Source organism: Typopeltis vanoorti, chromosome 21 (assembly GCF_054136105.1).
Source record: "Typopeltis vanoorti isolate ZY-2024b chromosome 21, IOZ_Tvanoo_1.0, whole genome shotgun sequence".
Lineage (NCBI taxonomy): Eukaryota > Metazoa > Arthropoda > Arachnida > Uropygi > Thelyphonidae > Typopeltis > Typopeltis vanoorti.
The window spans coordinates 72,463,937-72,488,568 of record NC_143569.1 but is presented as its reverse complement, the minus strand read 5'-3'; the positions used below and the strand labels follow the sequence as shown (position 1 = coordinate 72,488,568).

The following is a 24,632-nucleotide window of genomic DNA, read 5'->3' as shown; positions in this document are numbered from 1 at the left end:
TACTAAGACAGGACCTACCTACCCTTTACAAAGCTCTACTACCAAATATAGAGTATCCCATCCCTAACCATCCACTATTGGATTTTACCTTTAACCAACTTTTCCGATATTTTAACCACCATTCCTGAGATGTCAAATGGTCTGTAATTTGCTTTTTTCTTGGGTCCACCTTTTATGTATGGTGCCACTTACTTTCTTTCCACTCTTCTCGAAAACTGCCAGAGCTGAGGCTTCGATTGAACAACTTCATCAGAGGCAGTGCCAGTTGCCTTGACATTCATGTAGTACATAGGCTGACATGTCACCCAGTCCCACTACTGTATTCACATTGATATTTTTCAATATGCTGAATATCTCCTCTTTATTTATCTCAATACTTGAGACAAATAAGGGAAATTAACAGATTACATCAATGACAGAATCATTGACAAAAATGAAGATAGTAGAAGAGGAACCTGATGCTGTTAGAATTCAAGAAGAAGTGAGCAGAGCCAGTTTAAAGTGGTATAGTCACTGAAACAGAATGGGAGAGAAAAAGTTAACAAAACAGGTGTTTGATGCTGAGATGGCAGGAAAAATGATCCAGTGAGACAGGAAGACCAAGATTAGGTGAACTGATGCAGCTATTAGTGCCTTAACAATCAAAATGCTGGAGATCTAACAAGTGAGAGGTTAATCATGCAGAGGTTTCTGTGGTTAAGAAGTTCAATCGAATTATTCCGGTTTTGTGACCACATATTTATTAAAAAAAGACTGTTTTTTAAAACTAAACAAGTACTAAAAAACAAACCTGAGAAGTTTCATTAGTCGTCAGACAGTTTAAAGCACAAACTATAAGAAATTATGAAAAAACAAGTTCATTTGGTATTATGAACATCAAAAAAGTTCGTTAAAAAACCGAATAACAAATCTATACAGCCGTTAATACGTGTTAGCTGGAAACAATGCTATTTGATATCACGTTCTGTGGTTCACTTTCACTCTGTCCGAGGTCTGAACTGGGTAAATTTTTAATAAACACTGACCAAACTTGATTTAAAATCAAACCTTGATTTCTGTTACATTGCGCAGGAATTTTAATCATATTTGCTGCCTCTTTGAATTTTTTTGTGAAACAGTTTTTATCAATGTAGGATATGTTTGTTCTGTCCCAGAGTACATCATGACCAGTAGAAGCTGTATGAAATGCCAAGCCAGACCTATGTTCTCTCTCTTTTTTTGTACGTCCTTTTGATGTTCGCTCATGCGGATTTCTCCCGATTGAAAGAGAGAACATAAGTCTGGCTTGGCATTTCACACAGCTTCTACTGGTCATGATGTACTCTGGGACAGAACAAACACGTCCTACGTTGATAAAAACTGTTTCACAAGAAAATTCAAAGAGGCAGCAAATATGATTAAAATTCCTGCGCAAGGTTTAATTTTAAATCAAGTTTGGTCAGCGTTTATTAAAAATTTACCCAGTTCAGACCTCGGACAGAGTGAAAGTCAACCACAGAACGTGACATCAAATAGCATTGTTTCCAGCTAACACGTATTAACGGCTGTATAATACGTGGACCAAATAGATCTGTTATTCGGTTTTTTAACGAACTTTTTTGATGTTCATAATACCAACAAATGAACTTGTTTTTTCATAATTTCTTATAGTTTGTGCTTTAAACTGTTAGTTCTCTTTATCCCTGAAGATGTTAGTCTGACAACTAACGAAACTTGTCGGGTTTGTTTTTTATTACTTGTTTAGTTTTAAAAAGCAGTCTTTTATTAATAAAAATGTGGTCGCAAAGCCGGAATAATTCGATTGAAGTGAGAGGTTAGTTTGGAAGAAAATTGTTGTTATGAATTTGTAATGTAAAATCATGGTATTGTATCCTGCTGGATTGTCGTAGTACTCTTTCAGGATGCATATCAGGAATTTATGATGAACATGTCATTCAACTCTAAAATATGCATATATGGCCCTTATTTTAGAAGTCAGTGCAGCTTGTATTAACAGAGAGGATGCATGACCTTAAATCATAAAAATAGTCAATCTTGGAAATTCAGACCCTTCATTTGAACAGTTTTCATTTAGTGTATTTTCTGGCAAGCATAATAATAATTCAAACTAATTTATTTCATTGTGATTTCTTTTCACCCTTTTGTAGTTTTAATTGACATTCCAGTAGAATTCCCTTTGATAGCATTGTTTCACATTATGTTGAATTAATTTCTTTGGTAATATTTTCTTTTGTTACTTTCAGGTTTTGGGTTACTTTACGAAGGTGTGAGAAAACAATTCAGCATTTACCTGCATTAGCTAGTGAACAACTCCCTCTTATTGTGCCTTCAGAACATCCTTTATCAAAATTTAGCAAGCATAAATTATTTATTAAATTATGCAAACATCAACATTATTATGTGGTAAGTAAATTTGGTTGCTGTTTTTCCATACACATAGAAAAATACCATTATATAGCACATTTATAAAATTGGTTGGAAAAAATGCAGAGTAAAAAAAAATATGAATGCTTTTATTACAGTGCTCATTACTGTTTTTTTTTTAATATCACTGCTTACAATTTGTGCATGTTTTTTTTTTTTTTGTCATATCCCCACTTCCCTGGGGGCACAGAGGTCTGACATGCATCAGTTTACAGGCCGAAGTTAACTCTGTGAGAATCACCAGTCCTCAGCAGAGTGCCAACAGCATTGATCGATTTCCCCTTCCAACTACTTAAATGCACTCAGACTTGCTTAACTTTTTGCGTGAGCTATTAGTAGCGGAAAAAGATGGCTAGGTATGTATTAGGTTATAATCCAGTGAGTGACAGAATCATTTCTCTCAGAGTGAGTGGACATTCAATGAATATGACCATCATTCAGGTTTATGCACCTACTACAGAGGCACCAGAAGAAGACATTGAAGAATTTTATGGCAAATTACAAGAAGTGATAGAAGCAACACCAAAGCGAGATTTATGGCTACTTATCGGAGATTGGAATGCTCAAGTATGGAGGTTAAAAGTTGTACAGAGGCTGTACTGCATAGTTCAGAAGGCCTGGACAGAGGGACGAATTCCAGATGATTGGAGTAGAGCTCTCATAGTACCCATATATAAAAAGGGAAATAAAACTGAATGTGAGAATTAAGAGGCATTTCATTACTTGATAAGATATGTGCAAGTATACTTGAGAAACGGTCGAGAAGGATTGTGGAAGAGAAGCCTGGTGAACAAGAAGCTGGATTCAGACCAAATAGAGGCTGTCAGAATCAGATTTTCACTTTACGACAAATAGTTGAGAAAGCATGGGAATATAACAAAGATCTGTATTTAAGTTGTGTAGATCTGGAAAAGGTATATGATAAGGTGCCAAGAGAGAAGCTATTCAATACGCTACAGATGTATGGTGTCAATGGGGGCATTATATCAAGCAATACTTAGTCTTTATTTGAGTTGTAAGTTAGCAGTTAGAATTGAAGGGAGGAAGATGGTTTAATAGTAAATCTAGTGTCAGACAAGGATGTACATTATCCCCTCTCTTATTCATTATCTACATGGATCACATTATGAAGGAAAGTGGTATTAAACCTGATATCAGAATTGGAGGTGTTAATCTCAGCTCTTGCTTTATGCAGATGATGTTATACTTCTAAATAAATCTGCTACAAGTCTGCAAGATTCCCTGACTGAATTGAATAACTGTTGTAATAGATATGGTATGAAGGTCAGCAATAAAAAGACAAAGACAATGAAAATAGGCAGAAACATTGATAATATCAACTGCATTGTGAATGGAGAACTTATAGAACAAATAAAACATTTCAGCTACTTAGGCATGATTTTTAGTGAAGATGGTAAGTTAAATATGGAAATAGACAACAGAATCAACAAAGCTGGTGTGGTAGGAAGTCAGCTGAATAAATTTATATGGAATAAGAGTGAAATTAGCCAAAACACGCCAAAGACTAGAGACCACAGATATGAGAGTTCTGAGAAAGCTTAGGAGCATGAACAGATGGCATCAATGGCAATATCATATTAAAAATGAGGATATTAGGAAAGAATCTGATATTGTCAGCATCCAGGAATGCATTGCCATAGCTAATCTCAGGTGGTATGGTCACTTAAATAGATTGGGAGAGGAAAGATTAGCAAAACAAGTTCTCTGCTAGTTGGCAGGAAAAAGACCCAGAGAAGACCAAGATATAGGTGGATTGATACAGTAAAAAGTGCCTTTGAAGACAGAAATATAAGACCTGATAATGTTGGAGTCTTGGCATTTAACAGACTGATTTGGAGAAAAATTGTTGATAGGAAGTTAGTAATGATATAAAGTTTTCATGTAGTACTATCATATCCTGTACACCCCTTGAGGGTATATATCAGGAATTTGATGATGATGTCAGCGAATTTGGATCACAGCTACATTGCCTAGGGAATGGAAAAAATCAGTTTATATACCTTTATTGAAGAAAGGCGATGCAAGAGAGTGCAAAAATTACCGAACTATAGCACCGATTTCTCATGCAAATAAAGTCTTAAGATCATTTAGAAAAGACTGGAACCATTCATGAAGAGAGAAATGCCAGGTGAACAAGCAGGATTTCAAAAAGGCAGAGGAACAAGAGATCAAATCGTCAATGTGAGATGGATAATAGAAAGAGCACAGGAATATCAAAAGAATGTCTATGTTTTTGTTTCCTTGACTATCGCAAGGCTTTTGACTCTGTAGATCATGTGGAATGTGTTAAGAAAAATGGGAGTCCCAGAGCATTTCATTATTCTTCTGAGGAATGTTTATTATGAACAAGAAGCTACTGTCCGAACAGATCTTGGAGAAACTGAGTATTTCACAATAGGTAAAGGGGTGCGACAAGGATGTATTTTTTCTCCGTACCTGTTTACCTTGTACAGCGAATACATTTTAAGAATGGCAGGGCTGGAGGAGTCTTCAGTTAGAATTAAAATTGGTGAAAAAAATATTAATAATTTGAGGTAAGCAGATGAATACCACCTTGCTAGCAGAATGCAAAGAAGATTTGGAGGAACTTATTATGAAAGGTAAAGAAGAAAGTGCTAAATATGGCCTCAAAAAGACAAAAGTTATGGCAACATGTGAACTTAATGATTTTGAAATAGATGGGGAGAAAATGTAAACAGTTAACAATTTTGTGCTCCTAGGATCTAAAATTGATAAAAATGATTATTGTACTGAAGAAGTTAGAAGAAGATTATTACTCGGTAAAGAAAGCATCGACAAATTTAAGCAAGATCTTTAAAGATATTAGCATCACAACAAAAATCAGAATCGTGAAAGCAATGGTATTCCCTGTGTTACTGTATGGATGTGAAAGTTGGACCCTGAGAAGGAGTGAAAGAAGGAAGATGGATGCATTTGAATTATGGGTTTGGAGATGCTTACTAAGAATACCATGGACTGCAAAGCAAACCAATAAATCAGTGATAGACAGAATAAAGCCAGATTGTTCCCTCAAAGCTATGATCATCAAGCAAAAATTGTCATACTTCGGACATATTATGCGAGCAAATGACAGTCTGGAGAAGATGATGATGCTTGCTAAAGTTCATGGAAGCAGGAGAAGAGAAGACCAAGAATTAGATGGGTGGATGGAGTTAAAGAAGCAACTGGAGTGCGCTTGGAAATTCTGAAAGACATGGTCAGGGACAGATCGGAATGGAGAATGTATGTTCATATGATCACCAGGAGTCAAAAATGACTCGATGGAACATAACAACAACAATTGGTAGCAGAAGCTCTACCAATCGACCAACCTTTACTGGTTGTGCATGTGTTTAGTAATTAGAATTATATCCGAAATCCAAATTCTATTTTTTCTTTTTAGATTTTCTCTTCTAATTAGAAAGTGATTGCTCTGTGGTATGTTAGAAGAAATTTTCCACTTACAGTGCTATTACATTTATAGCTGAAAATAAATATGATTTTTTATATATTATTAACTGAATAAATAGAAAAAATTTTATACCATTTTGGATGAAATACTGAAAGTGAAATGATCTTCAGAAGTCACTCACAACATGTTATCTCAAAATATTAGAGACCAAACTTGGAACTTTTTCAAGCCACTTCATGTCTCCTAAGTGGGGTGGTGGTTTCACACCGAATAACGAAATTCATCTCTCACCTAAAGACAAACATCCATGCCCAAAATTGGTTGGAGAGCAGGTATGCTACCACTCGACCAGTGAATTTTGGGGATAATTCAGTTTTAACTAATATATCAAACAGTGTGCTTCTTTTTACTAGATCAAAGGATGTTTCATTATCTACAAGTAGGATAAGAGTATTTAGGTTGATTTTTTTTTTTTTTTTTTTTTTTTTGATTGATTGACTGTCTTTTGAAATGCAGACTGAATCAAGACATGAAAACAACTTTTTCTAAATCCTCTGTTCTTCTACTAAATGTTTTTTCTATACTGTTAATTTCCTTTTCAATATTGCTGTGTGTATTTTGTATTTCTAATCCAATTCACTTATTCCTCTATAATTTGTTCATTTTGATTGATCCTGTTTTTTGAAAATGGGCAAAATAATAGATTTCTTTTGGTCATCTGGAACTGTTCCTGATTTGCAAATTTTTATTTGATTGATTTAATAGTCTCTTGTGCAGTTCCAAGCCAGCATATTTAAATAGTTCCATATCCCATTACTTCCTGGTGCTATTTTTTTACAATTTCAATTAATTCATCTCTATGTTATGGCTTTTAATTTGTTACTATTACTTATTTGGTTAGAAGTACTAAACTCATTATGTTTCCATATACATAATAATTATTTCATTTCATTTTACTTATCTTATTTTCATTCTTTCTCTCTTTTCTTTTCTTTTTTTTTTTTTTCCCAGTTACTTCAAGATTTTATATGTTGATTATTGTGTTCTGTTTAACTCTGTTCTTTCACGTATTTATTTGAGGTTTCTCTATGCAAGGTTCTAATAACATTTTAGTTATGGTTCTTTTATGATTTAGCTTATTTATACTGTATAACTGTTTTCTGTAAGCCTTCATTTTTCTCTTTTCTCTCTTCATCAAATTCTTGACATGTACCCTCAAGGGATGTACAGGATGTGAATGTACTATATGAAAAATTTACATCATTACTAACTTCCTATCTACAATTTTCCTCCAAATCAGTCTGTTACTTGTCACAACTCCAACATTATCAGATCTTATACTTCTATCATCTAAGGCACTTTGAACCGTATCAATCCACCTATATCTTGGTCTTCCTCTGGGTCGTTTTCCTGCCAACCTGGCAGAGAACACTTGTTTCGCTAATCTTTCCTCGCCCATTCTGTTTAAGGGACCATACCACCTGAGATTAGCTCTGCTAACGCATTCCTGGATGCTGACAATGTCAAGTTCTTTCCTAATATCCTCATTTTTAATATGATATTGCCATTGATGCCATCTGTTCACACCTCTAATCTTTCTCAGGACTCTTATATCTGTGATCTCTAGTCTTTGGTTCAGTGTTTTACTTCTGACCCAGCTCTGAGATCCATAAGTTAAAACTGGTTTGTACACTGTCTTGTATACAGCTAATTTAGTGTTCTGACTAATTTCTCTCTTATTCCATATGAATTTGTTCAATTGACTACCTACCATACCAGCTTTGTTGATTCTGTTGTCTATTTCCATATTTAGTTTACCATCTTCATTAAAAATCGTGCCTAAGTAGCTGAAATGTTTTACTTGTTCCACAGGTTCTCCATTCACAATGCAGTTGTTATTTTCAACGATTCTACCTATTTTCATTGTCTTTGTCTTTTTATTGCTGACCTTCATACCATATCTATTACAACAGTTATTCAATTTAGTCAGGGAATCTTGCAGACTTGTAGCAGATTTATTTAGAAGTATAACATCGTCCGCATAAAGCAAAGAGCTGACATTAACATCTCTAATTCTGATATCATGTTTAATACCACTTTCCTTCATAATGTGATCCATATAGATAATGATTAATAGAGTGGATAATGTACGAGGGCTGTTCAATAAGTAATAAGACTAATTTTACTGTCGCGAAACCACTTATTACAATATTAATTTCTGTGGAATAAAGAAATGTTGCTGTCTGTATTAATAAAAGAGGTTGATAGATGGCGTATACTGGCTGATGTGCCAGAGTGTCATGTGATTAAATGCAAGCCTGTTTCGGCGCACCTACGAGCCGCAAACCAGTCGTCGAAATGGAAGCGTACTTGGAACAGCGTTATGTGATTAAATTTTGTGTGCGTTTGCAAAAATCGGCATTGGACACTTTTAACATGATACGCGAAGCTTTTCACAATGAAGCAATGCCGAGGGCAAGTGTTTTTCGCTGGCATAAAACTTTTAAGGAAGGAAGGCAAAATGTGGAAGATCTTGAACGTGAGGGAAGACCTTCAATGTCCATCACAGAGACAATGATCAACACAGCAGCGATTATCATCAGGGAGGATCGCAGAATTTCAGTACGCCAGCTGCATGTTGTCTCCTGAATATTTCTGTGGAATTGTTCACTCAATCATGGCTGAACATTTGGGACTGAAACGTTTGCGCCCGATGGATTCCCAAACTCTTGACACTGGAGCAAATGCAGCATCGAGTGGATGTGTGCACAGAATGGAAAGAAAGACTGGAACAAGAAGGTGACAACTTTTTAAAATGCATCATTACAGCAGATGAAGCTTGGTTGTATCACTGTGACCCTACAATGAAACAACAAAGCAGTGAATGGAAGCATCCGTCTTCGCCTACTCCCAAGAAAGCAAAAACTGTAAAATCAGCTGGTAAAGTTATGACCATAATGTTTTTTGACTACGAAGGCATTGTTTACCAACACGCTGTAGAACCCGGGAATACTGTAAACGGCTCATACTATGCAGGTGTTTTATGGACAATGGTACAGCACATCAAAAGGAAGCGTCCATTGCTGAAGAATGGCTTCTTATTGCACCACGATAATGCAGGGCCACATATTGCTGGTTGTGTAGTGGACGTTTTGCAGAAAAACAACATAGATATCCTACCACACTCTCCATACAGGCCTGATCTTGCACCGTGCGATTTCTGGCTGTTTCCTCAGTTCAAGAAACCACTAAGAGGCCACCATTTCGAAAGCAACAAAGCATGTGTAAAAGCTGCGGAGGCGGTTTTGAAAGAACTCTCAAAAAAACGGACTTTCACATGTGTTTAAGAAGTGGACACAACGTTGGGACAAATGCATCGCATCTCACGATAGTTACTTCGAAAAAGACCATGTAAATGATGACGATTAAAGGTAATCTGTTTTCTGTATAAATATAGTCTTATAACTTATTGAACAGCCTCCGTACATCCTTGTCTCGCACCAGATTTAACATTAAACCACCTTCCTGTACTTCAATTCTAACTGTTGCTTGATATAATGCCCCATTGACACCATATAACTATAGCATATTGAATAGTTTCTCTCTTGGCACCTTGTCATATGCCTTTTCCAGATCGACAAAACTTAAATACAGATCTTTGTTATATTCCCATGCTTTCTCAACTATTTGTTGTTAAGTGAAGATCTGATCCTGACAGCCTCTGTTTGGCCTGAATCCAGCTTGTTCTTCACCAGGCTTTTCTTCCACAATTCTTTTCAACCGTTTCTCAAGTATACTTGCATAGATCCTGTCAGGAACACTCAGTAGGGAAATACCTCTGTAATTCTCACATTCAGTTTTATTTCCCTTTTTATATATGGGTACTATTAGAGCTCTACTCCAATCATCAGGAATTCATCCCTCTGTCCAGGCTTTCTGAACTATGCAGTGCACCCACTGTAAGACTTTTATACCACCATACTTTAGCATTTCTGGTTGAATATCATCCACTCCTGCTGCCTTTCCACATTTCAAGCCTTTGATGGCTTTTTGTACTTCAACTATGGATATGTATGCCTGTTGAGTGTTTTTTACCACTGTGCTATCACTGCTTGTTCATCATCATCATCAAATTCCTGCCATGTACCCTCAAGGGGTGTACAGGATATGACAGTACTACATGAAAAAATTACATCATTACTAACTTCCTATCTACAATTTTCCTCCAAATCAGTCTGTTACTTGTCAAGACTCCAACATTATCAGTTTCTATCGTCTAAGGCACTTTGTACCTTATCAATCTACCTATATCTTGGTCTTCCTCTGGGTCGTTTTCCTGCCAACCTGGCAGAGAACACTTGTTTTGCTAATCTTTCCTCACCCATTCTATTTAAGTGACCATACCACCTGAGATTAGCTCTGCTAAAGTATTCCTGGATGCTGACAATGTCAATATCACTGCTTGTTTCATTTAGCAATTTTTTGAAGTAATTATTCCATACTTCAAGGATATCTTTTTCTCCCATGTTCATGTCACCTTTATCATCTCTAACTCCTTTTACAGCACTCTTTCCTCCATTTCTAAGCTTCTTCAACAACCTCCAGAATATCTTACCACATTCTTGATATTTATTTTCTATGTTCTTGCCAAAGTCCTCCCACGACTTTTGTTTAGCCAGTTTTTACACAGTGTTTTGCTTTCTTACATTTGTCTCTGTATTCTCTAAGAGCACAAGCTGACTTATTTGCCAGGAACTTTTGATATGCTTTCTTCTTTTCCTCCACTGCCTCTTTAACTACCTGTGTCCACCATGTAGTTCTGATATTTCTATCCTTGCAGACTACCTCACCACATGCCTCTCTGGCTGAATCAGTCAGGGTTTCATTTTTCTCTTATATTATTTTTATTATATGTTTGTACTAATTTCTAATGCCCCTTTTCTGTGTCATTTTTTTTTTTTTTTTTTTTCTTAGGCTGTTATTGGCTGCTTTCCTTATTATGTTGCATATATTCTTCTGCTCTTTTTCAATATTTTCATTTAACACTGTTTATAGTAAATTTTCTTCTAATTGTCTTTGGTAACATTTTTCTAATATTTTTCTTTCTGTAACAATTTTGTTTTAAATTCACTTTCTATTGTTCTTTTATTTGTTTTGCTCTTCAGCCATTTTGAAGGTTTTAATGTTTCCAGTAGCTGTATGATGATGTTATTAGATTGTTTTGTTATTTTTTTTTCCTACTATTTAACCAATGATAGATTTAAATCTTCTTGCTTCTCATATGTATTTGTGCACTTCTTTATACTTAAAAAAGAAATTTGTTATTTTTAAATTATTGAATAGGGTAAATTCAATTAATCTTAATTCTTATTTTGATGTAGTCTTTTTATTACCTCTTCTTGTATTTAGATCACCTAATATAAGTAGGTAGTCATTTTTGTTTGTGTTAATTATTTGCTGAAGTTGTTTGCAAACTTCCTCTGATTTTTCTTCTTTTTCTTCAAGGTCATAAAGACCTAAACATTGTCATGTTCCCTATTTGCATATTTAATCTTGCTTCTGTTATTCTTTCATTTGATTATTTATAGCTAACTATTTTTTTTTTTTTAATCTTTAGATATTAGTATGGTTCCTGTTTTTGCTCTGAAAGAGCAAAAGCAGGAATATAACTTATTTCTTTAATCCCTTTTTTGTTTTCTTTTTGTTTCTGTTATGGGAGCTATTTTTATATCATACTGTTTATATCATTTATTATCAGTGACGAATTTACTGAACTATGCTAAAAAGATTGCATTAAGATTGAAATGAAATTTTCATGTTTCACTCAATATTACTCAGTGTTGAACCATACTACCCAACATCAGCAGAAATCAGATTGGCACTATTAATGTAAGACGTGTCAATGAAAAAGAAGTAGAACTGGCAGAAGAATTACTGAGGATTATTCAACCTATTCTGAGTCAGTAGTTTGCATTCCTACTGCCAACCAATTACCATCACATCAATCCTCTCCAAAATAATGGAGAAAGTCATCAACAGTCATCTTCTCCACTACTTAGAAGCTCGCCACTAATCAGCAACCACCATTATGACGTAGTTCTTAAGACATACTAAACATTAAGATCATTTGCAAACACTTAAACACTGATCTCCATATTATTCTTTGGTTGGGCAAGGACAATGTGGTCACCTTCAATGACATTAAAATGTAGGCATGCTTTTTTTCTCATTAAAGGGATATCAGCTCACCTGCCCCTTATCCTCAGTAATACACAAAAATCCCCCCCCCCCCACACACACACTGACTGACAGTTGCCTCCAGTCTCTCCTGGTACAAACACATCACATCAATATCTTCCTAGACCTCTAAAAATTAGGCAATCTTTTCTGTTAAGATGCTATTTTACATTCACCCAGTTACTAAATTTGGGGTGGTGTGCCATAATCTACTGGTGACAGAGTTAAAACTTAGACTGAAAGCTATACTTAAGAAACATCAGCAAAAAAGATTTGATCTAGGAAAGTTAAAAAAAAACAGAGATTAGAAAAAAACTGAATCAAGAAATAGCACTTATGAAGAATGATGACATCATAAGGGTTGATGAATCATGAGACAAATTAAAATCTGTCTTCGTAGAGAAATGTGCCAATACTTTGTGTCCTGATAAAACAGTAAAATAGAAAGATTGGATAACTGACAAAATTCTTTCTCTCATGGATCGGAAAACGGGCTCACATAAAGAAGTTCAGAAAATTAAAAAAAAAAACAAGATCAAAGAATCAAAAGAAATCTAGACGAATGAAAAATGTAAAGAAATAGAATTTCTACAGGAAAAGCATGACAGTTTTAATCTACACAAAAAGCTGAAAGAGACCCCAGGTATATTTAAGAAAAATCAACTATGTATCCTTCAAAACAAAAAGGGAGAAATAATATCCAAAAAAAAGGGTGATAAAATACAAGAATAGATGAAATATGTAGAATAAGTCTTTACTGATAACAGGCAAAATCCAGAAAATACTTATATACAGATGAAAGGCATTCTAAGATCAGAGGTAGAATATGTGCTGAACTCTGCTAAAAATGGTAAAGCCTTAGGCCTAGAATACCAGCAGAAATAGTAAAGTTATTAGATGGCAACAACATTACTATATTAGTAAAACTATTTAATAAGATCTACGATACAGGCATAATCCCTCAAGACTAGTTACAGTCGGCCGTCATCGTGCTACCTAAAAAAACCAAATGCTAAAACTTGTAAGGATGATAGAATGATCAGTTTAATAAGTTATGTTCTCAAAATGTTTCTGAAAATAATTCAAAAAAGAATATACAGAAAATGTGAAGATACCATCAGTGATACCTGGCTTGAGAAGTAGTTTGGGAATGAGAGAGGCTCTTTTCTGTTCTCAAATCTTATTCCAAAGATGTAGTGACCAAAACAAGGAAGTATTCATTTGCTTCATATAAATTGCTTCATCGGCTTCAAGAAAGCATTTGACAAAGTCCAACTTACTAAAATGATTGAATTATTAAAAAGAATTGGATTAGATGGCAAAGACATCAGGATCATCAAAAACTTATATTGGAACCAAAAAACATATGTTCAAGTTGATGACATTATTACAGACTTGATTAACATCAAACGAGGAGTAAGGCAAGGACGTATGCTGTCGCCTCTCCTTTTTAACATATACTGAGAAGCCATATTTCAAAAAAAATGTTGAAAGGAAGGTATTAATGTAAATGGTGAAATCATCAATGGCATCTGATATGCTGATGACACAGCATATGCAAATACAAAATGTTGTTACTAGCAATAATGGTCAGAGAAAAGAAGAAATAACTATAATATTCAACACAAGGATAATCTTCTTGGATGGCAGGCGGTATCAAGTTGAGAGATGTGGACAAACTTTTACAAACGAAGAAGTGAATGAATTTTTAAAGTCATTAGACATAGCAGCTGACAAAAGAAAGAGGAAAAATTGCTCCTTATTGAAGATCAAAACAGCAGAGTTGAAAATGAAATACAAGACATATAGAAATATTTTGTAATATTTTGTGGGAAAATACCAAAGTTAAGCAAGGTACCTACTGGATTTCTGTTCATTAGAACTAGTCATTACAAATATCATGAATTAACATGTGCACAAATTCACATGGAGAAAACACACAATAAATAAGGAAATCTCATTTACTATGTTATTGTTGATACCAATATCTTCATGTTGGTTTAGGACAAAAGAATACACAGAAGATTTGAAATAGGAAGTGATCATCTAGTTTTGAGCAGAATATAATTGAATATCATAATAAAAAAAAGTGTTTAAGAAAATTTTAAAGAATCATATTTGAGCGGCTATCAGAGGTGAACCTTAGACTTAAATATACAAATATTATTCAAGCAAAAAAATGAAAGAGATTGAAAATGAGAACCATTAGAAACTAATTTACAGAAAATGAAGAAAACATTGATGGATTCAGCCAGATAGGCTTGTAGTGAAGTTATCTGCAAAGTAAAAAAAAAAATCAATAGTCCATGGCAGACTCAGAAAGTTAGAGGTGGTTGTGGAAAAGAAAAAAGTTTATTAAAAGTTAAAAGCAATTTTAAGTTAGCAAGTTCTTTAAGATAATACAGAGAAAAATAGAAGAGAGCAAAGTAAAAATAGCTAAACAGAAGTCTTGGGAAGACTGGTAATAATATAGAAGATGAATATCAGGATGGCACAAAAGGTTCTGGCGAATACAGAAAAGCTTAAAATGGAGGAAAGAGTACTGTAAAAGGCATAAAGAAATGCTAAAGGTAACATGAAAGCTGATGATAATTATATTCTGGATATCTGGAGTAATCACTTTGAAAGATTGCTAAATGAAACAAGAAGTGATAGAACATGGTAGAAAATGCAAGAGAAATGTAGTCAGAAGTACATGTCAATATGAGGTGGAAAAAGCCATCAAAAACCTGACATGTGGAAAGGCAGTTACAGTTAGATGATATCAAAACAGACATGCTCAAATATGTAAGTGTAAAAGCCTTACATTGGCTGGATTGCATAATTCATATGGCCTGAGGGTTGCTTCCAGTTGAATAGAATATAACTCTCATAGTATCCTATAAAACTTAATATGAATTGTAGAGGAATTTCCCTGCTGAGTACGATGTGTGCAAGAATACTTGAGAAGAGTCTAAGAAACTTGGAGAAGAACAAGCGGTTCATGCCAAATAGATTTTCAGGATCGTATTTTTACTGTAAGATAGATACTTAAAACATTCATGAGCATATAATAGGATCTGAATTTCAGTTTTGTAGATCTGGGAAAGGCAGCATATGGCAGAGTACAAAGAGAATGCTGCTAAAATTTTTCAATTATATGGCATGAATAGGACAATATATTAAACAGTACTTAGTCTTATTTTATTTGAGTTGTAAGTCAGCAGTTAGGAAATTGAAAGAAGAAAGGAACGGTTTGATGTAAAGTCGATGTTATTATGAAGGAAAATAGCATTAGGCTTGATATCAAAACTGGAGCTATTCATCTCTCTAGAGATGAATAGCTCTCTTAATTTAATCCTGTACAAATATGCAAGATTTCTTAACTAAATTGAATAAGTGCTGTAATGAATTTGGCATGAAAATCAGCATTATTGAAGACCAAAACTGCAAAAATAAGCAGAACATTGAAATTATCAGCTGCATCCTGATTGGAAATCTACATAACAAGAAAAGCATTTTCAGCTCTTGAGACATAATTTTTATTGAAGAAGAGGGCAAATTAAATATGGAAATGGACAACAGAATCAGCAATGCTGGTATAATGAAGAGTCAATTATATAGTATAAGAGAGATATTAGTCAGAGCACTAAACCAGCTATATACATGACTCTGTTCAAACTAATTTTAAAGTCAGCCAAGCACTGGAGACTATGGACATGAATTTTGAGATAAATTAAAAGAGTAGACAGATGGAATCAGTGATAAATCATAAATAAAATTAAGATATTAGGAAGCATTTCTTTCCTTCATTGGAACATTAGGAAGCAAGTTGACATTGTTAATATTCAGGAATGTGAGAGCAGAACTAATTTTCACAGTGGTCACTTAAGCAGAATGAGAGAGGAAAGGTTAGCAAAATAAGTGGTTGATGTCAGTATGGTAAAAAAAAAGACCCTACAATCCTTCGATGTGGGTGGATTGATGTAGTAAGAAGTGCTTTAATATATATATATATACATATTAATTGCTGGAATGCTATAACTAAAATTTTGTATACATAGGCCTTAATAGCTGACAGGCAATCTTCACGCTGAATGGATATGGCTTTAAATTCTAGTTACTTAATAGTATTTGCATATGTAATTACATAATTTATTTATAATTAGCTGACTTTATAGTAGTATACAACTTTAGTTGTATTTTACTATAAATGTATACTAAATTTAGTTATAAATAAATTAATAAAAAGGGCATTTTTGGTATCTTTAAGTTATCAGAAATATGCACTGACTACAATACTTAAGTAGAACCTGTTATCAAGAAATTAAGTTGCTATCACCATTATACCTGCAATGGTCCAAAAATAAATGAACCTTTTTAATTATGTAGTAAGATTATTTAGTTATTGAAATAGCAAACTGTTACAAAGCATTCCGAAAGCTTTGGAATGCTCTTGCTTAACCAGCAAGACAGTTGGAGATCACACATGATTACCCTTATATTCTTAGTTGCTTCAGCTGTAATCTCAGCCTGTACCTTGTTAGTTTACTAATGAGAGTTAATTGTGTTGTATTTAATTGCACACAATTTACAAAATCAGTTTACAGACCAATTTTCTATACACACCATTTATATTATCACTGAGTTAAATTGTGAAATTTTTATTATTTTCTTTGACAAGTCATTTTTGCTTTATTTATTTTACTGCTATCAGAAATTCAGATTCTCTCTCTCTCACACACACATGCATGCATATTTCTTTGGCAGGAGAACCAAAGGCAGGGAGGATCTTCGATTTAATTTGTAAGCATATTAATTGTTATTTCATCTAGGTAGTACATTTAGAAGAAAAACCTGGTAGCCCATGTGAAATAGAGCAAGCATATTACTTAATGACTGTACAACCCCAGCAGTTGGAGGATGATATTATGGACCAAAAAGAAGAAACGTCTCTCGATGCAGAGCTTCCTAAATCTTACTTAAAGGTTATCACTTTTCTTCGATTAGACACATTTGCCATCACCCATGGACCATGTACCAAATTAGATGGTAGTATTGATTTTCCTTTATAAATCCAAACTTAATACAGATTTTAAAATAGTAAGCCTGAGTTTATTATTTGCTAGTGAGAATATTTGTAGACTTTTGCTAATTGATGCTATTAATCATTCAATTACTATAAATGAGTGTGACATCAAATATATTGTTAAGAAAATATAATGCTATACTCTTAATATCTTATATTTAATAACCCTCACAATTCACAACAGGTTGAATGAAGTGGATAGCAGTTTTTTTTAATGTTTGGTATTTTTTTAATAATCAAGAGAAGACATAAATGTTATAAGACACACAACACATAAAAACATGCTTAACATTTTCATTCCAGTACTGCACAAGTACTGGACAAATAATAACAATAAGAAAATTACTACAACAGTATTATCGGCATGCTTATAAATATGTAGATTATACCATTGTGGGAATTTCCAAGTTAAGATTCACTCCAATTGTTGGATATATGTTTAATCTAAACATATATATTCAAAAATCATAACTTCTCTAAAGTTTTTCTTGATATCTCGGGAGTTTGGTTAAAAGAGTGATGAAACCTCTGAGAGCAGTGATATACAATATTTGGATCTCTCCTATAACAAAGTTTCAGTGAGATGAGAAGTTTAGTTTGGTCCTTCCCTTCGGTTATCCCTCTCCTGCATTGCAGAATTGCACACTATGATACTTATATCTCATATAGTGATGTCTTCGTTTTGGTAATACTTGTCATTCTAAGTAGTGTCATTTCTGTGTGATCTCTGCAGAATGACTGTTTTGTGTTCAAGCTTATAGAAAATAATTGTTAAACAGATAAGTGGTGTCTTTAGGGAAATCTCTGCATCAAAGATAGTTTGCTTCATAACTCAGACACAACTTAAATGTTTTGTGTTTGTATACGAGGGTGGTCTGAAAAATTTTCAACCTCGACCGTAGATGGTAACATTATAGCAAGATTTTTTTTTTCTCCCCAAGTTGGTACATCTGTCATAAGCATCCATGTGAAATTGCAAGTCATTCTATCAAGTAATTTGTTTTATACAGCTGTCTGCTGCAAAAGTGTTGTCTGTATCCCTTGAAATGGACAAAATTGAGTATCGTGCGGTTATAAAAATTCCTTGTAAAAGAAGGTTAATGCCAAAAGAAATTCATTCGAAGTTCATAAAAGTTTATGAGCACTCTTCTCCTTTTTTTTCCTCGACAATTGAGAAATGGGCTGCTGAGTTTAAACGTGGCCATACTTTTACTCGAAGATGATCCATGTGAAGGATGTCCAAAAAGTGTAACAACACCAGAAATCATTGATCAAGTACACGATATGGTATTGGATGACCAGCAAGTCAAAACGCATGAAATTGCTGAGACTATAGGCATTTCAAAAGAATGTGTAGGATATATTTTTCATGAAGAATTGCATATGAAAAAGCTTTGTGCAAGATGGGTGCCTCGCTTGCTCACAGCAGATCAAAAATGCACTCCCATGAAAATCTCTGAACAGTTCTTAGAGCATTTTAACAAGAATAAAGCTGATTTTGTGTGTAGATTTATTACTATGGATGAGACTTGGATTCACCATTACACACCATAATCCAAACAATAGTCAAAACAGTGGACAGAAGCCAGTTGTCCAGCGCCAAAGAAGACAAAGGCGTTTTGACTCGCCGGTCATCCAATACCATATCGTATACTTGATCAATGATTTCTGGTGTTTGTTACACTTTTTGGACATCCTTCACATGGATCATCTTCAAGACTAGTACGGCCACATTTAAACTTGGCAGCCCATTTCTCAATTGTCGAAAAAAAAGGAGAAGAGTGCCCATAAACGTTTATGAACTTCGAATGAATTTCTTTCATTTCATCAGCAGGAAAGGTCATGGCATCAGTGTTTTGGGATGCTAAAGGCATTTTGTTTATTAATTATCTTGAAAAGAATAAAACAATAACCAGGGAATATTATTCCAATCTTTTAACCAGGCTAGGCAAAAAAATTTGTGAGAAAAAGAACTAATTTGCACAAGAAAAAAAATCCTCTTTCATCAGGACAATGCACCTGCCCAAAAGTGTTTTGGCAATAGGAAAATTAAGGGATCTGACTATGAATTGTTGGAACATCCACCCTCTTCCCCAGATTTGGCTGTATCTGACTTCTATCTCTTCCCAAAACTAAAACTCTTCCTTGCTGATCGGTGTTTTTCTTCGATCAAGTGGTGATTGCATCTGTAGAGGGGTATTTTGCAGTTCTTACTGAGAACCACTACAGGGACAGGATAATGGCACTGGAGCATCGCTGGAATAAATGTATTAGTCTTAAGAGAGATTATATTTAAAAATAAAAATAATTTTGAAATTATAAATTAGTTTTTTCATTGTTAGGGTGAGAACTTTTCAGACCACCCTTGTATATACACACGTACACATAGTATGCCCTTGAAATAACATGACAAAATTCATTTTAAAAAATTAGCAAATACAGGAAGTTGAATCATTTATTTACATTATAATCTCCCATAACTCAATGAAACATTTTCATCATTCATACAAATTTTCAAAACACCACTGGTAAGCATCTAAAGGTATAGCATTGTGCTCAGCAGTCAACTCTTCTGGTTTGACTCAGTGGATAACCTCCGCTGAGTCAAACTAGTGCCTTTGTGAATTCCGTTTTTAATTTCAGAAACAAAAGCAAGCTCACCAGTGCAAAATCCAGCGAATATGGCAAATGTTTGAGCATTGTGGTGGATTTGGAAGTGAGAAGAAACTGTTTCCCCATTGTTGTGCATCAACAACCAGCTGTTTGTTCAGTACTGCTGTTGTCTCACTTGTTTCATGTCGATTCTGACATGGCATTGACAACAGATAGTATGGATTGTTAATCATTTGGCACTCCAGAACAAATTACTAAGGAACAATTCCACGAATGTCAGAGAAAACAGTCAGCATTGTTTTGACTCAAGATTTCTGCAGTGAAACCTATCGCAGTCTTCAGAATGTCAGTGAATGCCTTTCGATGCTTTGGAATTTTGTTTCTGAGACATATTGGAAGCACTGCAATCATCGCCAGTCACGATTCTCTCTAAAATGATTATGATCTTGGTACTGTTTGTAGAGAATTTTTTACATGATACACTAACACTGTCTTACTCAAACAGCATCTGCTTGAGAAACTAATGAGCTATTTCAACGTGTCTGGGCTTGTTGCAAAGAGCATACTCTAGCAGTTAAAACAATATATATATATATTTTTTTTACCCAATTCTGTTTATTTACAATACATGCATAAAAAAATCTGTCTCACTGTTTAATGGGACACTATGTGTGTATGTATCTATATACAGTCATCTATCATTTATCTGACCTCATTGGGAAAGTGATTTTTTGTTCAGCAATTTGAAGGAACACTTGGTGTGCTATTGGGAAGCACTACTCTTGGGGCCAATGAATGCTTTTTGTGTTATTGTTAAATTAAAATATAATCACTGAAGCTTTTTGGTTTCATCAGTTTGAAAAAAATAAAATAAATATAAATAACATGAAAATGTAAGTTTCCATTGCTTAATTCTGTGGGAAGCTTTCAGTATTGAGACCACATTTTAAGGTAAATAAGTTTGATAAAAATAAACAATTAACTCTTCCGGTTTTGTAAGTCATCAGACTCCTTTTAGTACTCTCTCCTCCATTTCTAAGCCTTTTCAATAGTCTCCAGAACATTTTGCCATCTTCCTGATATTTATTTCTTTCTGTATTCTTCGAAAGTCTTCCCATGACTGTTGTTTAGCTACTTTCACATGTGGCTTAGCTCTTTTACATTTTTCTCTGTGTTCTTTTTTTTTTTTTTTTTTTGGTATGCTTTCTTCTTTTCCAGGACTGCTTCTTGTGTAGAACATGGTGTTCTTATTTTTCTATCCTTGCAGACAACTTCATTGTATGCCTCCCTAGCTGAATCAGTGTTTTCTTCCATATTTGCCACTGACACTCCAAGGTTTGTTTCTTGTTTTTGATCCGTTTCATTCTTTCTTCAGTAATGTTTGTAGTTGAGTCTACAGTTTACCTGTAAAAGCTGCTCAACTTTAATTCTTTTAAAATCTTTTACATGCTGTTTCAATGTGATATTTAGTTTTATCTTACTCAAAACTAAGTGATGGTCACTTCCAATTTCAGATCCTCTGTACACTCTTATATTTGAAGCAGCATAAAGATGCTATCAACAATGATGTAGTCAATGAGGCTTTTCTTATTTCTTGTGTCTTTTCACCATGTGAACTTGTGCACATCTTTATGTTGAAACATAGTGTTAGCAATGACTAGTCCATATCCCGAGCGGAAATTCAGCAGATACTTTCCATTATCATTATCCCTGCCCTTGTCTCCAAATTTTCCCAAAATATTTCTATATGCCTGGTGGGATTCTTCCTGCTCTGCTGTTTAGATCTCTATCAAGTACCACTCTTTCCATTTTCTTTATGTCAACTTCCTGCTCAAGTCATTAGGACTTCTTCTTCTTCCTTAGGAGAACCTTTTGTGGGACCATAGACACAAATAAGTTTCTTTGTCCATTTCCCCATTTTACTGACCCATTTCTTTCTTCCTCTTTTTCTTTGCTTTTCTTCCTATATTCTTTACTCTACTTCTCCTGAATTGTTTTTACTATCTTATCTTCCAGACTACCATCGTTGGGATCCAATGCCTTGATGCTGTGTTTGCAGTGCAATGTGACCTGTGGGCGTCCAGAAAGGATAGTTTTGCACTACTTTGGCGTCTGCCTCAGCAAGATGAGTGGTCCTGGATGGCCCAGCCAGGATCAGTTGTCTAGTGGGCTTGCCTGCAGGGGTCAAGGGTATTGCATTAAGTCTCCTTCCCCATGGTCTAGGGACATGGCCTAAGGATTGATGTGGTGCTTGTATAGTATCTGGGATAGCTCTGGTGTTCCACTCTCTAGCACAGTCATTGCTTGCTGGTCAGTGGGCATCCATGTGTGGTTCTGTGGTGGGTGAGGAGTTCTGGCAGCAAACTAAATTCTTCCTGAAAATGAATACTTCATCCTCTTGCTTATCAGGGAGCCCTCAACAAGCCCCAACCAAGTTCAGAAACCATATTATCATTAACAGAGAACCAAAATAAGAAACAAAAAAACATCAGAAGCTGCAATAAATACACCACTGTTCTTAATGTTACATTTTGCAGGTGAACATCCAATTGGAAAAATGTTGCCCTTCATCCAGAAGAGTTTGGGAGATTTGGCAGGATCTTCAAAAGTTGTAAAGAAACTGCATTCCGGAGATATCCTTATTGAAGCAGCTAGTAGCAGAATCAAAAAAATTACTCCATGCAACATCTATCTGAGGAGTACTGATCACAGTCACTCTGTACAAACTTTAAACTTTTCTAGAAGTGTAATAGCAAAGTGAGACTCCTTAATGTTCCAGATGAAGAGATATGTTCCTAACTCAAGGATTAAGGAGTGACAACTATAAGAAGAATCTGGATACATAAGGATGGGCATCTAGTTCCCACCAGAAACATCATACTTACCTTTAACAAACCAAAGCTACCAACATCTGCCGAAGCAGGATACCTTAACTATTCAGTAAGACTATATATTCCAAACCCTTTATGTTGCTTTAAATCAGAAATATGGTCATTCTCAAACTGACTGTCTTGGCTTAGCTGTTTGTGCTCTATGTGGCAGTTCAGAACATGAGAATAGAAACTGTATGGGGCAAAACACCAAAATGCTCCAGCTGTGAGGGAGAGCAACCAAGCAAAATCCCAAGCATGCCAAAGGTGGAAGGATGAAAAGGAGATACAAAAGTTAAAAAGTGAACAATGCATCACCTTGTGTTTTGGTATAGTGTCACTTCACCAGGAGACAACATCTGCTGAACTCTCTCGTATGCCGAGAAGGCAGTGATAAAGAAAGTGTCAGTTGGAACATTGACAAGGATGTCAATCCTGCCTTCTCACAATTACAACATCCCTGAAAGATATGATTTGCTTGTTATCTCCTCTGAATGAATGAAAGAGAGAAATCATTATGGTCCCACTACATGAAAATCCTCTTATTAAAAAAAAAAATAATGGAACATGCACTACAGAGGATCAAAGATATGCCTCCACACCCTTTACTAGATGGCCCACCAACAGATAGCATGAATACCTCTGCTTCCTCACAGGAAGATAAAACAATTACTATGCCAAATGCTCTTGAGGGTGTCTGATTTGACATCTTGGATATTTTTCTAGAAGAAGAAGAAATGATACTGGCCTTCCACAATTCCCAAAAAAGGAAAAAATCCAAGTCTAATGAAAACAAAATTGCTCATTAGAAGAAGCCAGATGACATCACCACAAATGAATAATGGAAACATTCTCCTTACAATGGAATTGTCGTGCATTCTAGCAAAACATGGATGACATCAAGACTTTCTTGTAGAAGTATGAATCAGTATGCTTCTATTTGCAGGAAACATACCTAAAGCCAAGTGATGATCCAATTCTCTGTAATGTCACCATTATTCGTAAGGACAAGATAGGATGACCTGTCCACAGAGGAGTTGCCATTCTTGTGGGCAACCATTCCCTCTTCAAGCAAATCCATATTAACACCAACATAGAAAAACTTGCTATAAGACCCTTAGTCAAAAAGGGAAATATAATAAGAGTATGCTGCATTTACCTCCCTCTTGCTGCAGATATTTCTCAAGATAACCTTGATGATGTCATATCGCAATTACCATCCCCTTACTTTTAATGGTGGATTTAAATGGATGTAACACTCTATGGGGTGCAGGCCAGACAAACATTAGAGGAAGAGATGTTGAGTGTATGCTTAATGACAACTATCTTTCCCTCTTAAACACAGGAAGCAACACCTTCCATATGCCTACCCGAACATTCATTGCCTTCAACTTAACTATCTGCTCACCCTCCCTTTTCCCACTGTTTAAATGGGAAACAGATGACAACCTATTTGGGATCAATCACTTTCCCATGATATCCAACTTTTCTACATGGGCACCCATGTGCTACATCATAGATATCACAGTGGAAAATTGAGCAAGCTGACTGGTCCACTTTTTCTTCATTAGCAGATTTTGATTCTGCAACAGTCAGTTCATCCCCAGTGAAGCATGGAACAGATTATATTATAGCAACTGCCACAACTGCATTTCCTAAAACATATAGTCAATTCCCACGTTTTTCTAAGCCATGGTGAAATGATGATTGCACAGCAGCCAAAGAAACTCAGAAGAAAGTTTGGGAGGTATTTTCTACATGTACTCCACAACAACAAACCTAATTGCTTTCATACATGCATGGGATCCAGTCCTGGATCCAATTTACTTCTTCTATATCAAGGTCCACCAACACCAAAGAAGTATGGAAGAAAATGAAAGGCAGATAAACCACCTACCGGCTCTCTATCCTTAAGCACAATGGTTGTACAGTTGCTAATTCAGCAATGATTGCTGACTCACTTGGGAAAACTTTTGCAAAAAAAATT

At 35.0% G+C, this 24,632-nt stretch overlaps 1 protein-coding gene across 2 annotated transcripts in view; it reads left to right on the top strand.

Moving 5' to 3' along the window:
- Positions 1 to 24,632, top strand: part of MED14 (mediator complex subunit 14) — a 429,754-nt gene that overhangs the window by 199,573 nt on the left and 205,549 nt on the right. For both annotated transcript variants that reach the window (XM_090411452.1, XM_090411451.1), the window contains exons 16-17: positions 2,244 to 2,403; positions 16,909 to 17,125. In XM_090411452.1, coding sequence (XP_090267578.1) covers positions 2,244 to 2,403; positions 16,909 to 17,125 — 377 coding nt within the window. The remainder of the gene's footprint in view (positions 1 to 2,243; positions 2,404 to 16,908; positions 17,126 to 24,632) is intronic.